The 18,289-nt window shown below is 35.1% G+C and overlaps 1 protein-coding gene across 2 annotated transcripts in view; it reads right to left on the reverse strand.

Moving 5' to 3' along the window:
- The window catches only part of rcan2 (regulator of calcineurin 2), a gene marked incomplete at its 3' end in the record, with an annotated part of 140,801 nt that overhangs the window by 11,577 nt on the left and 110,935 nt on the right, over positions 1–18,289 (reverse strand). For both annotated transcript variants that reach the window (NM_001320228.2, NM_214819.3), the window contains 2 exon segments: positions 11,352–11,523; positions 16,325–16,498. In NM_001320228.2, the coding sequence (NP_001307157.1) occupies positions 11,352–11,523; positions 16,325–16,498 (346 nt within the window).

Consider the following 18,289-nt stretch of genomic DNA (forward strand, 5'->3'; position numbering starts at 1 on the left):
TTCCACTTGAGCGCTGTTGATTGCTCACTAGTTTGTACTGTCTCTTCTGTTCCCTAATTGCCTTCAATTGCTATTAACATGCGCTGGCTTTGTGAATGAAGCCCATCATGAGTGGAGGTCACGGTGGTCAAAACTGAAAGTTTGATGCAACGGAACATCAAAGCAGATCTCTGCACACATACATTAAATATGCTTGATGTGTTAGTGATTATTTCATTGTAGTACAGTACATAAAAACTAGTACAAAATGCTTTGTATTTGATCATTTAGTTTAGTTTTAGTTTACAAAAAAATGAATTGGACTTATTTTACGAGTTTGCTTTTTCCTATTTAAACTTCAGTATCAAAAACAGTCACTAAGTTTCAATCGTCTAGTTGTTTCAATAATCAATCAAAAAAGTTCACTATTCCATGCGAGCTGTTTCACTCAGGTCAGCGCTGCTCTCCATTTTATCTCCCCTGCCAGGCAATTAAGTGGTAATCAATAACAGTAATGTACTGTTCTCTAAATTTGCACTTAATTGGCATGAAATGTTGTAGCTTAAAGACTTAATGAGGATTAGCCATTTAATGTGTCAGAAGATGCCTACTTGATCTCTGGATTGTTATTTTTCCCATCCTGTAATTGAGTTCAGATTGATTTTATTCAAACGTGCATGTAGGAAAATGTGACTTTATCTTTAGACCATTTGTATTTTAAACTTTCACTAAAACATCCATAAATTAATATGAAACAGGGGGTCTGCCGGGTCTTAAAAAGGATTAAAATGTGATAAATCAATTTAGAGGTAAAATAAGGCTCTTAAAAGCTACAAAAATTCTTAAATGCTATTTTAAAAGGTATGAAAATTGGTTTAATTATTGATTGTACAATGTATAAATTTGATCTGCGAGAATTGGGATGCTGTATAGTTTATGAGATCGATAAAATCATTCTAGATTTGACGTTCATGCTGCTTTGTCCTGCTGTTCTATAGGCACCCCTGCTGGATTAGCAGTTTTATTCAGTATATGAAAAATGTTTTAGATTAGGATTAGTTTGTTACAATCAGTATTTAGTAAATATACTGTAAGTTCATATGGTACCAGTTGAAACCTAAAGTGGCGACGAGAATTTAAAATGTATGGAAAGACTCTTAAAAAAAAAAGTTTGGCAGGAGTGCATGCTTATGATTGAACACAGCAGGACCAGCATTAGCCAATACATGATCCACCAGTCAATTTCTAACTCACTGTAAATAACCAGAAATTCTTACCTCAGGATCTTTGTTTTAAAGAATCCCCCCTTCCACCCCTACTCCTCCCTTTCTAGACGCGGCAGCATGGCAGCCCAGTGGTTAGCACTGTTGCCTCACAGCAAGAAAGTCACTGGTTCAAATCCTTTCCTGGCTAGCATACATTTCTGTGCGGAGTTTACATGTTCTCCCGTGCTCAGGTTTCCCCGGGTTCCTCCCACAGTCCAAAGACGTTTGACAAAGGTAAATTGGCCAAACCAAATTGGCACTATAGACGAGCAGCAGTATACTTCCAAAGCAGTTCATAATTCGCAATTCATAAGTGGAGCAGTTCTCGAGATCTACCAAAGGTCAAACTCTCTTCTCACCCTTCTGTTGAAAGGGAGCCCCAGGCTCGAAGATCTTTTGAGCTCTCTCCCAGAACAGCATGCTAAATACGATTTCTTATCAATCATGAGTTAAGGGTGAACTCTCGAAAAGGTATTGAATTTCACTGCCTGATTCCTGTATTTAGCCTGTCATCACCAAATCATAACATGAACTAAAACACAAAAGGGCTATAGCCACTATGGTTCTGTGAACTTTTAGCACCAAGATTAATGGATGACGATCCAAACAAAAGTTGCTAGACCTGTTGGACAAGTTGCCAATGTTCGCAACAATTATTACTTTAATTTTATTACTCCTCATTCTAAACAACTTTTGCATCTTGGACATCCATAAAATATTGAAGAAAAACATAGAATTGCAAGGCGCAAAATTATATATATATATATATATATATATATATATATATATATATATATATATATATATATATATATATATATATATATGTATATGTATATATATATATATATGTATATATATATATATGTATATGTATATATATGTATATGTATATATATATATATATATATATATATATATATATATATATATATATATATGTATATGTATATATATATATATATGTATATGTATATATATATATATATATATATATATATGTATATGTATATATATATATATATATATATATATATATATATATATGTATATGTATATATATATATATATATATATATATATGTATATATATATATATATATATATATATATATATGTATATATATGTATATATATATATATATATGTATATATATATATATATATATATATATATATATATATATATATATATATGTATATATATATATATATATATGTATATATATATATATATATATGTATATATATATATATATATATGTATATATATATATATATATATATATATATATATATATATATATATATATATATATATATATATATATATGTATGTATATATATATGTATGTATATATATATATATGTATGTATATATATATATATATATATATATGTATGTATATATATATATATATATATATATATATATATATATATATATATATATATATATATATATATATATATATATATATATATATTTTTTTTTTTTTTTTTTTTTTTTTTTTTTGCTTGGTAGCACTGGTGCTCTTAACTTTAGATAATTAGGAGCGCCAATCAAAATTTAGGCTCTCCCACCACAAATTGAGGGCACAACCACACATTTTATAGTAACAGATTTATTGCATTTGAAATCAACACTAGTCACAAATAGAAAAAAATCCCCCCACTGGCCCTGCTTGACATGAATGAGATGAACTGAACTGACGATACTGTAAAGGTCTTTGCACACTAAAGTCCAAAATTGTTATATGCATTTCTTACGTATTGATCTGCAAAAAAATTGTCACGTAAACAAATCTTGCACACTGAGTCTGATGCGTATTAATTTATCCCTTCAGGGAAAAAAAACACCAAACATTTTGAAGTGAGTTCAAGCAGTGATACTTTGTTCTTTTCTCTTTACTCCAAAAAAGAAAGAGGAATAGGCTGCATATTGTGCTCATCCAATACTGCATAGAGGAAGGAGAGTTCAGCTCTTTATCAAAGAGCTGTGCTACAATTATTTCGAAATGCAAAGTTTATTTCAGGAAATCAGTGGAATTTTGATTCATTGCTTGTAATACTTCACATATTCACGTATGTAAAAAAAATCCTGAACAGAGACTGGCAGTACCTATTGACATTATAATAAATGGTGGTTGCGTTGACGTGTCGAAGCAACAGACCGAAAGCGGACCATGCTTTTTTATTATATGGGCAGTACATCAAATGTATGGACACACACCAAACAGCAGTAGAGGAGAGGTGCGCCAGTCACTGAATCCAGCATATAGGGGTTCTCAACTGTCCACCACATTCTGTCTTATATTGTGCACTGTGTTCATCATCAAGTTATCTGTAGCTCAAATGACGGCATTCTGTATTTAGCATTTTGCTTGTATACTGTGGCTCTGAACTGTCAAAACATTTCTCAAAGTGTTTTTTTTTTTTTTTGGATGCAAAAAACTGAAAACAATCGAACCTGTTTTGATTTTTTATTATAATTTTTTTATGACAGGCAAATGTTTCAGAGGTAGTTTGTCAATACGATTCACACAATGTGAGGTTAAATTTATTTTTATTGTGCGAAAATTATGGTTCCCACAAATTGTGTCTGACAATGCACAGATGACATTGGCAAATAACTTATTATTCGCATACGCCATGTTAACTGCCAATCAGAAGAGCACGAAGGCGGGCCAAGCATTGCAGACAGGTTGTCTTGACCAAAAAGGTCGCAATTTCGAGCCCTAAATTGGGATTGGGCCTTAAAATTCATATGGAACTGTCCCTTGAAGCTTTTGTACTCAGTAGTCAAATTAATCAGGATTTACTGGTCAAAAATGCATGGTTACTGTATAGCTTACTAAATAACATTTTTACACATGCTTAAAAGTCTCAAAGTGCTCAGATTTTTGCTGCTTGTAACTATATTGAAATTAAATATGGCAAAAAATCTTTATTTATAGTATAAATAAAGAAGTTAACAAATGAATGCCTTAGTATAGTACAGTTAGCACTTAGTATAGTTCATGCAATGAAAGGATTCGTTTAAAGTGCATTATGATGTGAATCATTAGAGCAGCATAAGCACATTTTTTTATGCTTATGCTGTAAAGTGTATAGCTTTACAGCATAGTGTTTTTTATGCTTATGCTGTAAGGCGTATAGCTTACACATTTTTTTTAAACTGTTTTTGCTCTACTTAGTTTGTTTTCAGGATTAGTTCGTGGCCTTAACACTCCTTGTTGGCTGATCTCAGAACAGGCTGTGACACAGCCAAAGTGAAGTGGTTTCGTTGTCCTTGGGGTTATGCAACTTTGAATGACTCTCTTACAAAACATCCCAACAGCCATTGAGGGGATATGACCACTTGATACAAATCTAGCACTGCTGTGTATGTTTATATATGTGTGTAGTAGAAAAGTGTCATACATGTCACTGTGATGTAAAACAGAGAAAAAAGCAAGTTAGAAATGTTTTTTCTCCCTTCAAGTATTTTGCTGTATTATGAGCTAAATCAATACGTTGGCTGGTTAGCATGAACATCTTTCTCCAATGGCAGTCATTTAGATATAAAAATGTAAAATCTATAAATTTTACAATGTTTTAAAGTAGATGTTTGACCACTTATTTGCCAGAGGATGTTTTATTTTCCATCTGTAGCCTTCATGTTGCAGTTCTGCGTAATTGCTCATGATAATAAAAATTATTAAAACAAAATACAATTAAAAGGGGTAATATTATGGGTTAAGGGGGATTATACACTTTTGTCTTTTTTTAGCGTGTTGGAAAAAAAAAAAAAGAAGAGGGTCCAGGAGACTCAAACAAGCAAAATTTCTTTATTAAGACATGTTGGTTATTCTGCTGTCAAACAGCGCCTTCAAGAAGTCCATGAGTCTGAAACTGATTTATTCTCTCTATTATGTGTTTAAAGAGGGGGCAGAGTTTGTAGGTGAAAATATAAAAAAATGGGCATGACTAGTTTAAGTTGAAGATCTTGTTTTAGGGTCTTGAATAGATCAGATTGAAAGTATCACCCAGAAACAAAGGCTCAGTCGTTGGGACCCTATCTTTAGCATTTGCATCACTTTGGCTCAGCCAGTGCTCAGGAAGCAAGAGATTTTAATGTCTTTAACATCCTAGCTGGCGTTTTGAATAAAATTAGATAATTAGATTAAAAAAACTTTTCAGTTATATAAATACCACTGTTAATTTAAAACTAGATCATATACATTTATATTTTCACAGTGCAATGTTTCTAAAAAACTTGCAAAGTTACAAAGCTAACGTTTTCAACAAGGGGCTTTTACTGCATTGTAAAATAAATCATTGTGACGTATTTTGAGCATAACTGTCACCGACTCGGTCCCAGTTACTCCCCTCGCTGGCCAGCAGAGGCCGCCATCTCCGGACTTCTAGCATTACATCATCCATCTACGCTGATTGTGCACACACCTGTCTTGAATCTAGTTAATGAACCACGTACCCTATATAAGCCGCACATAAACACTCAGTCAGTGCGAAGTCTTGTTTAGCCCCGGCCAGCATTACTGAGCGTTATTCCTGCCTGATTCCTCGTGCATAACTTCAGCCTGTTCCTGACTCTGCTTCGCCTTCTGCCTGCCCACGACCCACGCCTGATACACGGACTCTGATATTCGCTGCCTGCCCACGACCCACGCCTGATGCACGGACTCTGATACTCGCAGCCTGCCTTCTATCTATGCCTGGTAAAACCCTCTGTGTCTGTTCATCGCCAGTCTTTATACCTCACAGACTGTGTTTGTTGTGTGTTTGCACTTTAGTGCATATTGTGTGTTTAAGTGAGAGCTTGATTAATAAATACTGCATAATGGATCCCTCCGTGTCAGTCTCTTCGTTACAATAACCCTTCGTAGACACATACTCATGTGCCTCATATTTAGAGACACATGAGTATATATATATATATAGAGAGAGAGAGAGAGACACCTAGTATATATTGAAAATGGGGCAATTGAATGAATTGTTAAACTGTAGCCCTGGATAACAAAACCAGTGATGTCAGTTTTTAGAAAATGCCACCTGAAGGCTGAATAAGTACAATTTCCATTGTTTTGTGTAATATTTGGCCAAGATATGACTAAAAAACAGAATCCCAGTGATTAACAAAAAATAAATAAATGAATAAATACAGAGAAAATCACCTTTAAAGTCTCCAAATTAGGTTATTAGCAATGTTTATTACTAACCAAATATACAATTTTTATATATTTATCGAAGAACATTTACACAATGTCTTTGAGCTGCAACAACATTGCTGCGTCCTCAGTCGTATATCCGTCCTAAATAATATACAATTGGAAATGTAGTATGTTGAAAAGAGTATGCCAAGGTTTCCCGGAGGGTTTACTACTTCCGGTGAAAATTTTAAGTGTAGAACTGTCCGTACTCTAACCGCTGATATTTCCAACAGTACATTGCGTGTTGGATGTGAATTCGATAAGAACGACAAACACAGTTAAAAGGGAAATTAAACAACAAACATGATGGACGCGCGAGACCAACCGTTAAGTACGGAGGCTTCAGTAAAGATGTTTGTATGACTGTTAATTAATATCTATAGCTCACTGGAAAATATATAAATCGAGTTGTCTGTGTTATACTTCATCTGCAACAACAATACTGAACTTGTATAAAGATGTGTTTGCATAATTGTCCAAAGACCTGAGGAGATTTCTCTGCGTGAAAGACTCGTGAATGGCTGATATCCTGCTGCTGCTTCTCCAATAAGGTAAGAAATTAAATATGACAGAAATTTGGTGTATGGATGATTGACAGGGCTCATAACCAAGCAACATAACAATCTGTCTTTTGGTACACACTCAAAAGAATATATTTTCCTTTACAAAAAAAGTACAAATTTTTAGGGCGTAGTATAAGTATGCGAATTGGGATGCAGCATATTATTTTGACTTTTACAATGGCGGTTCATTCCCATGTGGAGTCCCCTGATGAATCAGCCACTAAACAAAATAAATGAATAAATGCCTTATACAATCTATTTTCTGGCTATTCCCACAAATATATCCATGCCACATAAGACAAGGTTTTGTGCTCCAGGGTCACACATTGTATGCTTAAGTATTTGGTTTTGCAATACAAGAGAACAAATGGAAAAATATTTTGCAGATGCCCATAAAAGGTTGTGGTGAAGCTAGGACTTTATTTACGGGAAAAAATGCCATATTGGTTAATGCTGCATGACCACGAGACCTTAACTTTCTACAATGAGTTATTCAATTGTTCTGGATTTGGGTGTGCTCTCTGCATCTGTTAGCCTGGCATTTCATGTTATTACAGCTGCAAGAGCTTTTAACAGTATGCAAAGTATTTGTCTGTACAACCAAGCAAGCGTTGCAATGACTCATTTATTTACACGTCACATAACTCCATTACATAAATAATATAGGCTAAAACATCAGAGCTATGCTTAAACATCCTCCATGGTTATTTGGAGAGAGCCAGACAGAGAGAGATTTAGAATTCAGCAGGATGTTTTCACGGGATTTTGAAATTGATCCCTTGGGGTTTTGATGGCTGAGTGTCCATAATGCCAAGCCCCGTTGCATAATTCAAATGTTCCTACTTCATAATCCCCAAACGCCTTTTACACTGTCAGCTAAAAATAGACCAAACAAACAGAGGGTGACATTCAATATTGACCTGCTTCCATAAGCGATGCGCTGCCAACCGGAGCTTTTAGGCCTGGTTTCCCTGTGGCACAGTATCGTCATATACACTCCGTGCTCTAAAGCTGCTCGAACTGAAGATGAACTGAATGTGTCGAGCAGCTGTTTAGATGGGAACACAAGACGATGGTGCTCCTGCCAGGGCAGCAGATGGATCAGGCTGAGTGATATAATACTGACAAATTTAGACACATTACGAGAAACCACATGGCACTCGTATGGGTAAAACAAAAAGTCTCTTAGAGATGGATTGCTCAGTCTAAAACAGCTGTGAAAGTAACTTACAATAACAATGTTGTGATTTTTATGTCTTTTTTTTGGTCAAATCCAGACCTGTCGATGGATTTAAAGCAGATCTGAGCTGATGGCTATGGGAGTGTCTATTATGGGAGATCGAAAGAGGGCAGAAATTCACAGAAATCTGCTGTTTATAAGGTCAGACTGTTGATATGGTTTTAATGGAGATGAATAATATTCATCAGGCAAGATTTGGTGATGGCGTATCTGGCTGTGCTGATGCATAGTGTGCTGAGGCACACTATTTAAGATTTTTACATTGATACAGCCAAAATCCACTATAACAGTGTTATATATTTTGTTGACTTATGAGTATGCATTATCCCAACTGTTTCAAAGAATGTTTAAATAGAGAAATCATCAATTTTAGCTAATGACATGGACCTTGTCCTGTGTGGTCATGCTAATGACATCACACACCCTTGATTTGAGGTTTAGTTTTAGAGAAAACAGGGAAACACCAAAGATGCGTTAATATGTTATGTGTTTTGTTAGACTGCACAGTGCCGCATTATAACAGAATCTTAAAATGCTTTTAGCATGATAAAACAGCATTTCTTCTTTTGCATGTATCATGATCAGAAGAATTGTTAGCGGTGGATTGTGGCATAATAAAAGCTCTGCTGCTTTAGTGCCGCGTCACACTCAATTCTCATCAGCAATTGCTTCAGCGCTCTCGTTTGGCTTCCCTGGCTTTCTCTTTCTGGCCTTACTCTGCTTCATACTATCATGATAATAAGTTTTGAATACTTTAGCTCATCTATTAAAATGATTTCTGCAGGGTGTAATAAGATGTAATTAGGATAACAACTTCTATGATTATACACTCAGTCACAGTGTCACCACAATTCATTGTTTGTCAGATTTCAAAAGCTTTTGTGGTAAATAGTCGCCTTTAATCTGGAAACTCGGCTTTTGCTCTGTGCCTTTAAACACAATAGAAATGCAAGAGCAAGTTTTTAGTTCTTGAGCACGGGCTATATCTGTCTTAGCTTTTCCTGGCTCTTTCCACACTCTACAAATCTTATTCTTTGCAAGTAGTTTGCTTTCTTATCTAGTTAAAAAGACCTTGAAACAATATGCATTTTGAAAGCAAAACAATACATTTACACCTGTAACCTCACTACTTTTTAGAGCAACCGACTCCCATACAAAGAATCGCCGGTTTGATCCCAGCTCAGATTGGGTTGGGTGCAGTAGGGCTGATGGGTTACACGTGGGGGCTTGTTTGGAATGGGAGTGAGGCAAGGCTATTCAATTAGTTTGTCATGGGGGCCGGTTCATAAAAAGCATCCCAAACGAAAAGTCAGAGAGATATGGTTTGCTATAAGTGATGACACAACTGCATATAAGTATATATAACTGCATATAACTGTATTTTTCCTTAAGACACCCACAGTGGTTTTTCTACATTAAAATGTCAATATATTGTATTTGAAACTAAATAATGTCAGTGCATTGTACAATAGACTTTTTATTTTTTTACAAACATTCAAATGTTGTATTTCAGAGCACAACAAAAGCAGTGCATTGCTGAAGTAGGCTTCTACATTCAGACACATTCACATGTTATTTTTTGAACTGCATAACAATTATAGATGCAACAATTTTAGATTTTGGTTGCACGATTATATAGTCTGAAGAATATTCATGGTTTCACGGTTATCAAGTTTAATGTAAATGTAAGCTTTATATTAGGTAATTAGCTGGAATGTGCGGGTAAACCTTACTCCTTTTTTGAGAAACCTACTCCCTATCAAAGAATCACTATTTTGATCACAGCTCAAATCGGGTAGGGTACAGTAGGAGCGGTGGGTTACATGTGGAAGCTCGTCCGGGATAGGAGTGAGGTTTTGGGGGAGGGGGGGTGTAACGGAGGCCAGCTAGTGAAGTGCTTTGCAGGTAAACCTCACCCCTCTGCACTTAAAAGGGTGCCCTAGCTACAGACATTAGAGGCCATAGTCTTTAGCCTTCTTGTTAGAGCAAACGACTCCCATGCAAAGAATCGCCAGTTCGATCCCAGCTCAGACTGGATTGGGTGCAGTAGGAATGGTGAGTTACATTAGATTATTTAAAAAAAAAAAGTATAAGTATTTTGTCTTGCTTCACTGGCCGATTTTTTTTCACTTAATATATAATATAATGAAATATAAAAAGATTTGCCAGCAGCTAAAGCATTATGTTTTGTACTCATTATTCTAATTATTTTTGACATAAAAGAAAATTCTATAATTTTGACCCATACAATGCATTTTTGGCTATATTGTCAAAAATAAAGCATTGAATCTTAAACAATTTTTTTGGTACAGGGTCGCATCATGTTCATGTTTTTTCTCTGTTACTTAAGTGAATAATCCCATGATAGTGGTTCCATGAAATAATTTCTGATAATAAAATTACCACAGTGTTAGATGTCTTACAGCTTACCTAACTCCAGAGTTGCATAACATTATGGAAGAACTGTCTGTCATCATCTGTAATTTGATACTTGATGCTATAAAAAACTCTATAGAAAATTCATAGTAGGTTGTTAATTGGACACTGGAGATACCCCAAACCAGGAAAGGCAATGAAAAGGTCATGTGATGTTGCTTAGTAATGTGCTTATTCACTCTGTTGAGCTGTTCCCATGAGATCCTTGGCACTCACAAGCCCACTGTATGTAAGTGTGTGTGGTCCATACCAAACATAGCCCCCCGTCTGCACTGTCAAACACCCACATAAACAGAAGCATCTACACAGCAGCTTTAATCAAAACACATTACAGCTCCACCAGGACTGGCTACAGTAACCGCTCATCAGGGCACAGTGGGAGATGCGCACACACATACACATGCCTGAAGGTCAGTTGAAGAAGAGCGCATTGATTAGGAGCAGGATGGGGGACGTACAATAATCACCTGCACTGCAGCGAAGAGGACAATTTAAAACAGTGGCTAACCAAGATTACAAGAGTTGGTAGCATGCTACGTGATGAATGCAAGGCTGAACTGCATAGTTGAGATGGGGATAAGATCTTTTTATGTCAGTGCATGATGGACCAGGTGCTACTGGTTTTGAATGAGAACTCTAGTGAATTGCGACTGACCTGGGCCAAGCTTGGCAACTGCATACAGCAGGTCGTAGTTAATAACCGGTGTGGCCTCATCAATCTGTTGCCAACCGACTGGAGGTGAGCCAGGGGGAGAGATGAGGAACTGTTTGGAAGGCTGTGGAGGAGCCAGGTGCAAATTGTCTCCTTCAGATACTGGGTTCTGCACCTGAAAGCCAGAGAGTGTGTTGTTAATAGTTAATCAGAAGAAAGAATTGGTTATTAGCAAATACATGCTACTTTTTGGAAATGATGAATTACCTATTTATCATTCTCATTACCATTTATCACTACAAAAAATCAGATTTGACTTTAAAGGTCCTGTGAAGTGCATTGAAATATGCATTTTTATTTGATGTTTAACGTAATCTCAACCGAAACATGAAGAGAGGGTGGACATAATGTAGATTGCATTATACTGGAATTCGGTACCAATCAAAACTGAAATTTAAAAACAAGTAAATTTCCCGCAAACATTTGAGCTTTGTGGAGAACGTTCTAAAACGGCGCTGATTTGCCATTGGGTTCACATGCTCAACAGAAATGGCTGTGATTGGCCGTGACGGTCATCAGGTCACAAACTCACCGCTGTTTACTGAGTGTAACCACAGATGCAGGGATACTGGAAGCGTTTTAAAACCGTGATTCATCAGTGGATCACTCGTATGTCAGCTTATAGACAAACCAACTGATCTGCGTAACGTTGAAACACTCCAGTGTCCCTGTATCTGTGGTTACACTCAGTAAACAGCAGTGAGTTTGGTAAACAGATGACCTTCATGATGAAATGCAAATGAGAAGCCTCTACTAGGGGGAGGGGCATGTCAGACACTAGAGAGGATTTGATTGGTTATGATTTGATGAGAAACTGAAGTATGAAGTGACCTGAATAAATCTGTTGATCTATTTTGGCAGATATGGCAAACTACTAGCTTTACATGTTCATATCAGTTTTGTGTCTTATAAATGGAAATTTTGTCACTGTTTTGGAGCACACTAGCTTAAATATATATTAGGGGTGTAACGGTTCTTAAAAATCACTGTTCGGTTCGATAAGACACATTGGTGTCATGGTTCGGTAGGTTTTCAACACAGCAAAACAAGAAAAAGGCCAGAGGATTTCTGATTTAATTTTTTATATGTATTAAAACTAACATTATTAAAGTATGATCTTTTTTTTCTTTTACTTTGAACAGTGATAGAGCTTTACTTCTGGGATTTCTGCTTAGCAGCAAATAAAACAAATGCTTCTTTATACCCAAATCCAAAAAGCTGCTTATAAAAAAATAAATGTAATATTGTAGTAGTTAAACAAATAAAAAAAAAAGAAAACATTTGTTTTCATATGGAACTCAATTTCAATCAATTTTTAAGTTTTTTTTTTTTTTCAGAAAGAAGAGTGTCCCCCTTTTCTTCAGACAGCACAGATCTACTTGATTTGACTGTCACCTGCCATTTCAGTGGATCTGAAAGCAGGAATTATCTGACTGAAATGGGCTGATGAAGGAATAATCTAACGGGGCTCTATTACATTTAACATTTTCTTAAACCTGAATTTTTCATATCCACAGCTATTAATGTACTGAGCGCCTCTGTGATTTGTTTTGCCCTGTTCTAATCTGTAGGAATGCAGCGGGGATAGTTGCATGTAGTGTGCGTGTTTCCAGTTTTCGTCTAATTCCAGTTAGTGTAAATGAGTTGACATGTTCAAACATTACCTCTAAAATAGCTTACTGTCATAGCAGATGTGACATATAATTGTTTTCTAATCTACCAATCTCTTGCCATCACCCTCATAACTCATCTCCCTCATAACAGGGAAACCAAAGTGCTTACAAGCGGCAGACCGGTTGTTGGTTATAGGAGGATTACATAAACGTTACTAGCCATTTTGCAATGAGCTAATGCAGCGTGTGCCTGACTGGAGTAGTGTTTGGAGGTGGGCAGGGAAGTCAGAACGTTGCCTGTCACATCATTTTGGATGCCTTGTTGAGCGTTGTTGCACTGAAAACATAATATTTAGTACACTTTCTTTTTTATCTTTTTAGATGTTAGTCTGAATTGTTTGGTTTGTAATGCGTACGGAACCGAAAATCTCGTACCAAACAGTTCAATATGAATATGCGTATCGTTACACCCTTAATAAGGGTGTTAAAATGGTAATATGTTAAAAACTAACAATATTGATACTGACATCTAAAAAAAAAAAAAACATTATTTTAATATCATGGGAACTTTAAAGCAAGCAGTGGTTTGACTTTATTTACTTTTTATTTATTTACATTATTACATTATTTTATTTATTTTTTATTTACTTTGTTTAAATGTATTTACGGTGGTTTGACAGATTTGTCTTTATACTTGTGATAACAATGTAAAAGTGTACTAACTTTGAACAGTTTTATAGCATTTAAATGATACTTTTAAGCATTACACTTTAATATATTTTTGAAGTAGTACACTTTATTTCTACACACTAATATCAATTTAAATATATATTTTTAAAGTTCAATTTAATTTATACTTGCAATAACTATTTAAACAAACAATTTTTTAAATACACTCAGATTATATTTCTACATTATACATTTACTGTATAAGATATTTTTCAAGTAGTACACTTTATTGCTACATACAAAAAAAATCTATATAAATATCAGTGGTATTTACTATACTTTCACATTTTCACACAAATTTTTAGTTTACTCAAGTACACTTTTTTCACATGGGAAAGCTTACAGGTAAAACTGCTATAGTACTACCCATCCAGCAATAGTAACAGGAAGCACATAATATCAGCATTTTGATTGGTCAGATCACCTGTCAATCAAACCCGTCAAAGGCTCTCTTGATAGTATGTCTACTGTATCTAGTTTTATGATTTTTTTAATCACTTCTTTTTATTAACATTTGATAATGTATTCGGGTGGCACGGTGGATCAGTGGTAATCACTGTAACCTCACAGTAAGAAGGTCGCTGGTTCAAGTCCAGGCTGGGCCAGTTGGCGTTTCTGTGTGAAGTTTGCATGTTTTCCCCATGTACATGTGTGTATTCATGATCACGTTTTCTGAACTGAAACTTGATTCATATTGACAGGCTGAATTGGAATCTTCGCAACAGTACTCTTATTTAACCCGTCCTTTGTTTGAACCCCTCCTTTATTTTACAACAGTTATGTCAGCTGGATGTGCTCTTTTTGAGCAGCTAATACCAAATATCAGAGTGCATCTTTTTCATAGCTGTCTGCTCCTGCCAGTGGATTCTGTTCTACTGGTGTTGTGTAATCCTAAACATGAAGTCATTTCCTGCTCACTGAAGGGTTACAGACCCCTGGCATGAATTATGAAAGGATTACGATGAACGTGACGTATGGTCAATGTGACCATGTGCTATTTAAAGATCAACACTGCCTGATGTCTCCTTGTATGATCTATCGTTTTGTCTATGGGGTATCTATCTATCTGTCCGTCTGTCTGTCTGTCTGTCGTTTTAGCCATCCATAATCAAACATCCATCCATTTTAATGAAATATCCATCCATCCGAACCAAACATCCATCCATCCATCCATATCAAACATCATAATCAAACACGCATTCATCCCAATCAAACATCCATCCATCAATCCTAATCAAACTTGCTTCCATTTTAATCAAACATCCATCCATCCTAATTTAACATACATCCATCCCAATTAAAAATCCATCTATCTCTCCTAATCCAACAAAAATGTATCCATCCATCCTAATCAAAGATACATCTGTCCTAATAAACATCCATCCATCCTAATTCAACATCCATCCATCCATCCTAATTAAACATACATCCATCCCAATCAAAGATCCATCCATCTTTCCTAATCCAACAAAAATGTATCCATCCATCCTAATCAAAGATACATCTGTCCTAATCAAATATCCATCCTAATTCAACATCCGTCCATCCATCCATCCATCTAATTATCCATCCATTCACGCATCCTAATCAAACATAATTCATGCTAATCAAACATGAATCTATTCATTTTAATCAGACATCCATTCATCCAAATCAAACATCCATCCTAATCAAACATTTATCCATCCATTCATCCATCCTTATTAAACATCCATCCATCCTAATGCTGCATCTATCCATTCTAATCCAACATACATTCATCCATCCATCCTAATCAAAGATACATCTGTCCTAATCCAACATCCATCTTAATCAAACATACATACATCTTAATCATCCATCCTAATTCAACATACATACATCCTAATCAAACATACATTCGTCCATCCTAATTAAACATCCATCCATGCTAATGAAACATCCATTGATCAAATGTTCATCAATCATCCATCATTCTAACCAATCATCCATCCTTCCCAAACATCCATCCTAAACAAACATCGATCCATCCATCTTAATCAAATATACATACAACTTAATCATTCATCCATCCTAATAAAACATCTATCCTCAGCAAACGTCCATCCATCTATTCCAATCAAACATCCATCCATACATCCATCAATCCTAATTAAACGTCCATCCGTCCGTCTCTTTTTACATGCAAAGTGTCTACACAATATATTTGTTTGTGTGTGCGTGTGTGTTTGTGTGTGTGTGTCTATGATTCAAATCAATTAAAAACAAGTTCAACCCACAAATGAATGGAAACAAAGTATCTAGATTGAATCAAAATGCAAAAATAAACAGAAAATGAATGAATTTAGAAGATCCTGAATAATTAAATTACACAACCAATAAAATGAGCATAGCTACACTGAAGTAACATAAAACCCCTAACGCAGACCAAAAATATTTAAGTATCTTAATTTAATGCCATTTAAGATGTTTTAAGGCCCACAGTCAACCTGTATCTATAACTCAATACATGTAAAATCTTTTGGCATTGTATGGCAAGTTTGCTTTATTTTCTTCAACTCCTCTTAGATTTCTTCTGATGCCTCTAGTTCTCACCTGGGCAAAGTAAAGTTTGAGTTTCTTCCCTCTGAAAGGCGTCTCGTGCAGCTCTATTCTTGCGCTGGCTGCTGCTTTAGGGTTACTGAAATTGATTCGTACACGTCTGAAGCTCTTAAACTGCTGGAACGTCACACCCTCATCGTACGCGAGGAAGAGCGCTTCAAACATTTCCTGAAAGACAAAAAAATAAGCAAGCCTAATTAACAAGGGATGGATATTTCAGTCCACTGGCAAATGTCAAAGCATGAATAATTCATAGGTCTTTACAGAAGACAAAGAAAGTCGAGCAGGAATGCTTTTTTTACTGTGCCAGAAACAAGCGAGACTTGTTCCACCAATATCAATCTTATTAAAGCCATGAGAGAACAATTGTGATTAATGTCTACACCTCTCCGACAGGATGAACATCATTGTGTTCTTTACAAAAGCGAGCAGGCTTTGGACTAGGAAGACCTTACAAAACATTTAGCTCAGCTCAGCCAAAACTGCACTCTGTTGGAGAGACAGATTGGCTGAATCTGTTATGACACTTTTATATTCATTTCCTGTGCACAAGAGGAACTGATGAAAGCAATTCTGTCTGCAGCTTGGCTCTCAGTTCAGGATTCAGTCTTTCTGAGCTTGAGTAAGCCTGAGAGTATGCTTAGCCTGTTTTAATGTGAGGATTATTCATAATATGTTATTAACCTAAACAAAGGTTATTTTATTAAATAAAGACTAAAACTATGGTTCAAATACATTTTTGTTAACAAAACTAAAAAAATCACAATAATTGAAAAAATGAATAATAAATTAACAAATGTTGTAAAATGAATGTTTTTGTTGTTTAAACTAATTATTTAAAATGAGCTGAATTAGCAAAGTTTTTTGGGGACAACTTGATATATTAACTTTAACTTTTTATATTAAATCCACTTAATAATTGGCAAAATCACTCATTCTGGGGTGGAAAATCGGACATGACCCTTTAGATCAGAGATGCCCGCAGGCCAAAGTTGGCCCATGCTAACATTTGATTTGGCCCACCATCCTATTTGAAAAGAGGAGAATGATGGGGAGGTGGTTGGGGCAAAATTCTTTGACGGAGATCATCATTTCGAATTTAATGTAATTTAATGTAAATTTGTTTTGTAAAAAAAGTTGTTTTGTAAATTTTTAAAATTGTTACATTTTTAAAAATGCAAACACTGTCATTCGACGGATAGAGGGCAATGCACAAGACATCGGCAAAGGCAAATGCAGGTGCAGCTTAGTGTAGTTTGCATTGAATTCAATTGTGTTATTAATAGGATTGCTTGTTTTTATTGCAATAAGTTCATCATAAAAAATTCTAAATATACTGCATTAGTTAATATAATTTAAAGCAATGCTTTGTAGCTATTTTTAAATACTAGGAAATTAATTAGGAAATTACTCATGGAAACTTTAATGTAATACAGTTTGGTATTTTTACCTTCTGCCCACAGCCCTCATCCGCTGCGTAAAAACGTGCTGGATAAGTTTGCGGTTAATTCTGCTGTGGCGACCCCAGATTAATAAAGGGACTAAGCCGACTAGAAAATGAATGAATGAATGAATGAATGAAATTGTAAGGGTTTTGAATTTGTAATGGTTTTGGATTCAGTGTTTGTCCAAACCATTATTTTATTTTTATTATTAAAAAATTTGCAGTGCACAAGGGTTAATGTCTAGACTAGATATGTTAATCTACAATTATGAAAACAGAAACTAAATATATCAATTATATAGAAATGTTTTTACAAAATAAAAACTGAACTGAAACAAAACCAAAATGAAACTAAAACTAAACTTAAATCTACAGCCAGTGGTGTAAAGTGACTAATTACAAATACTTTAATTACTGTAATTAAATAGTTTTTCTCAGGAATTGTAATTTACAAAGTCATTTTAAAAATGTGCACTTTTACTTTCCCTTGAGTACATTTTCAGTGCCGTGTCGGT

This window comes from Danio rerio, chromosome 20 (assembly GCF_052040795.2).
Source record: "Danio rerio strain M-AB ecotype USA chromosome 20, GRCz13ab, whole genome shotgun sequence".
Taxonomy (NCBI): Eukaryota; Metazoa; Chordata; class Actinopteri; order Cypriniformes; family Danionidae; genus Danio; species Danio rerio.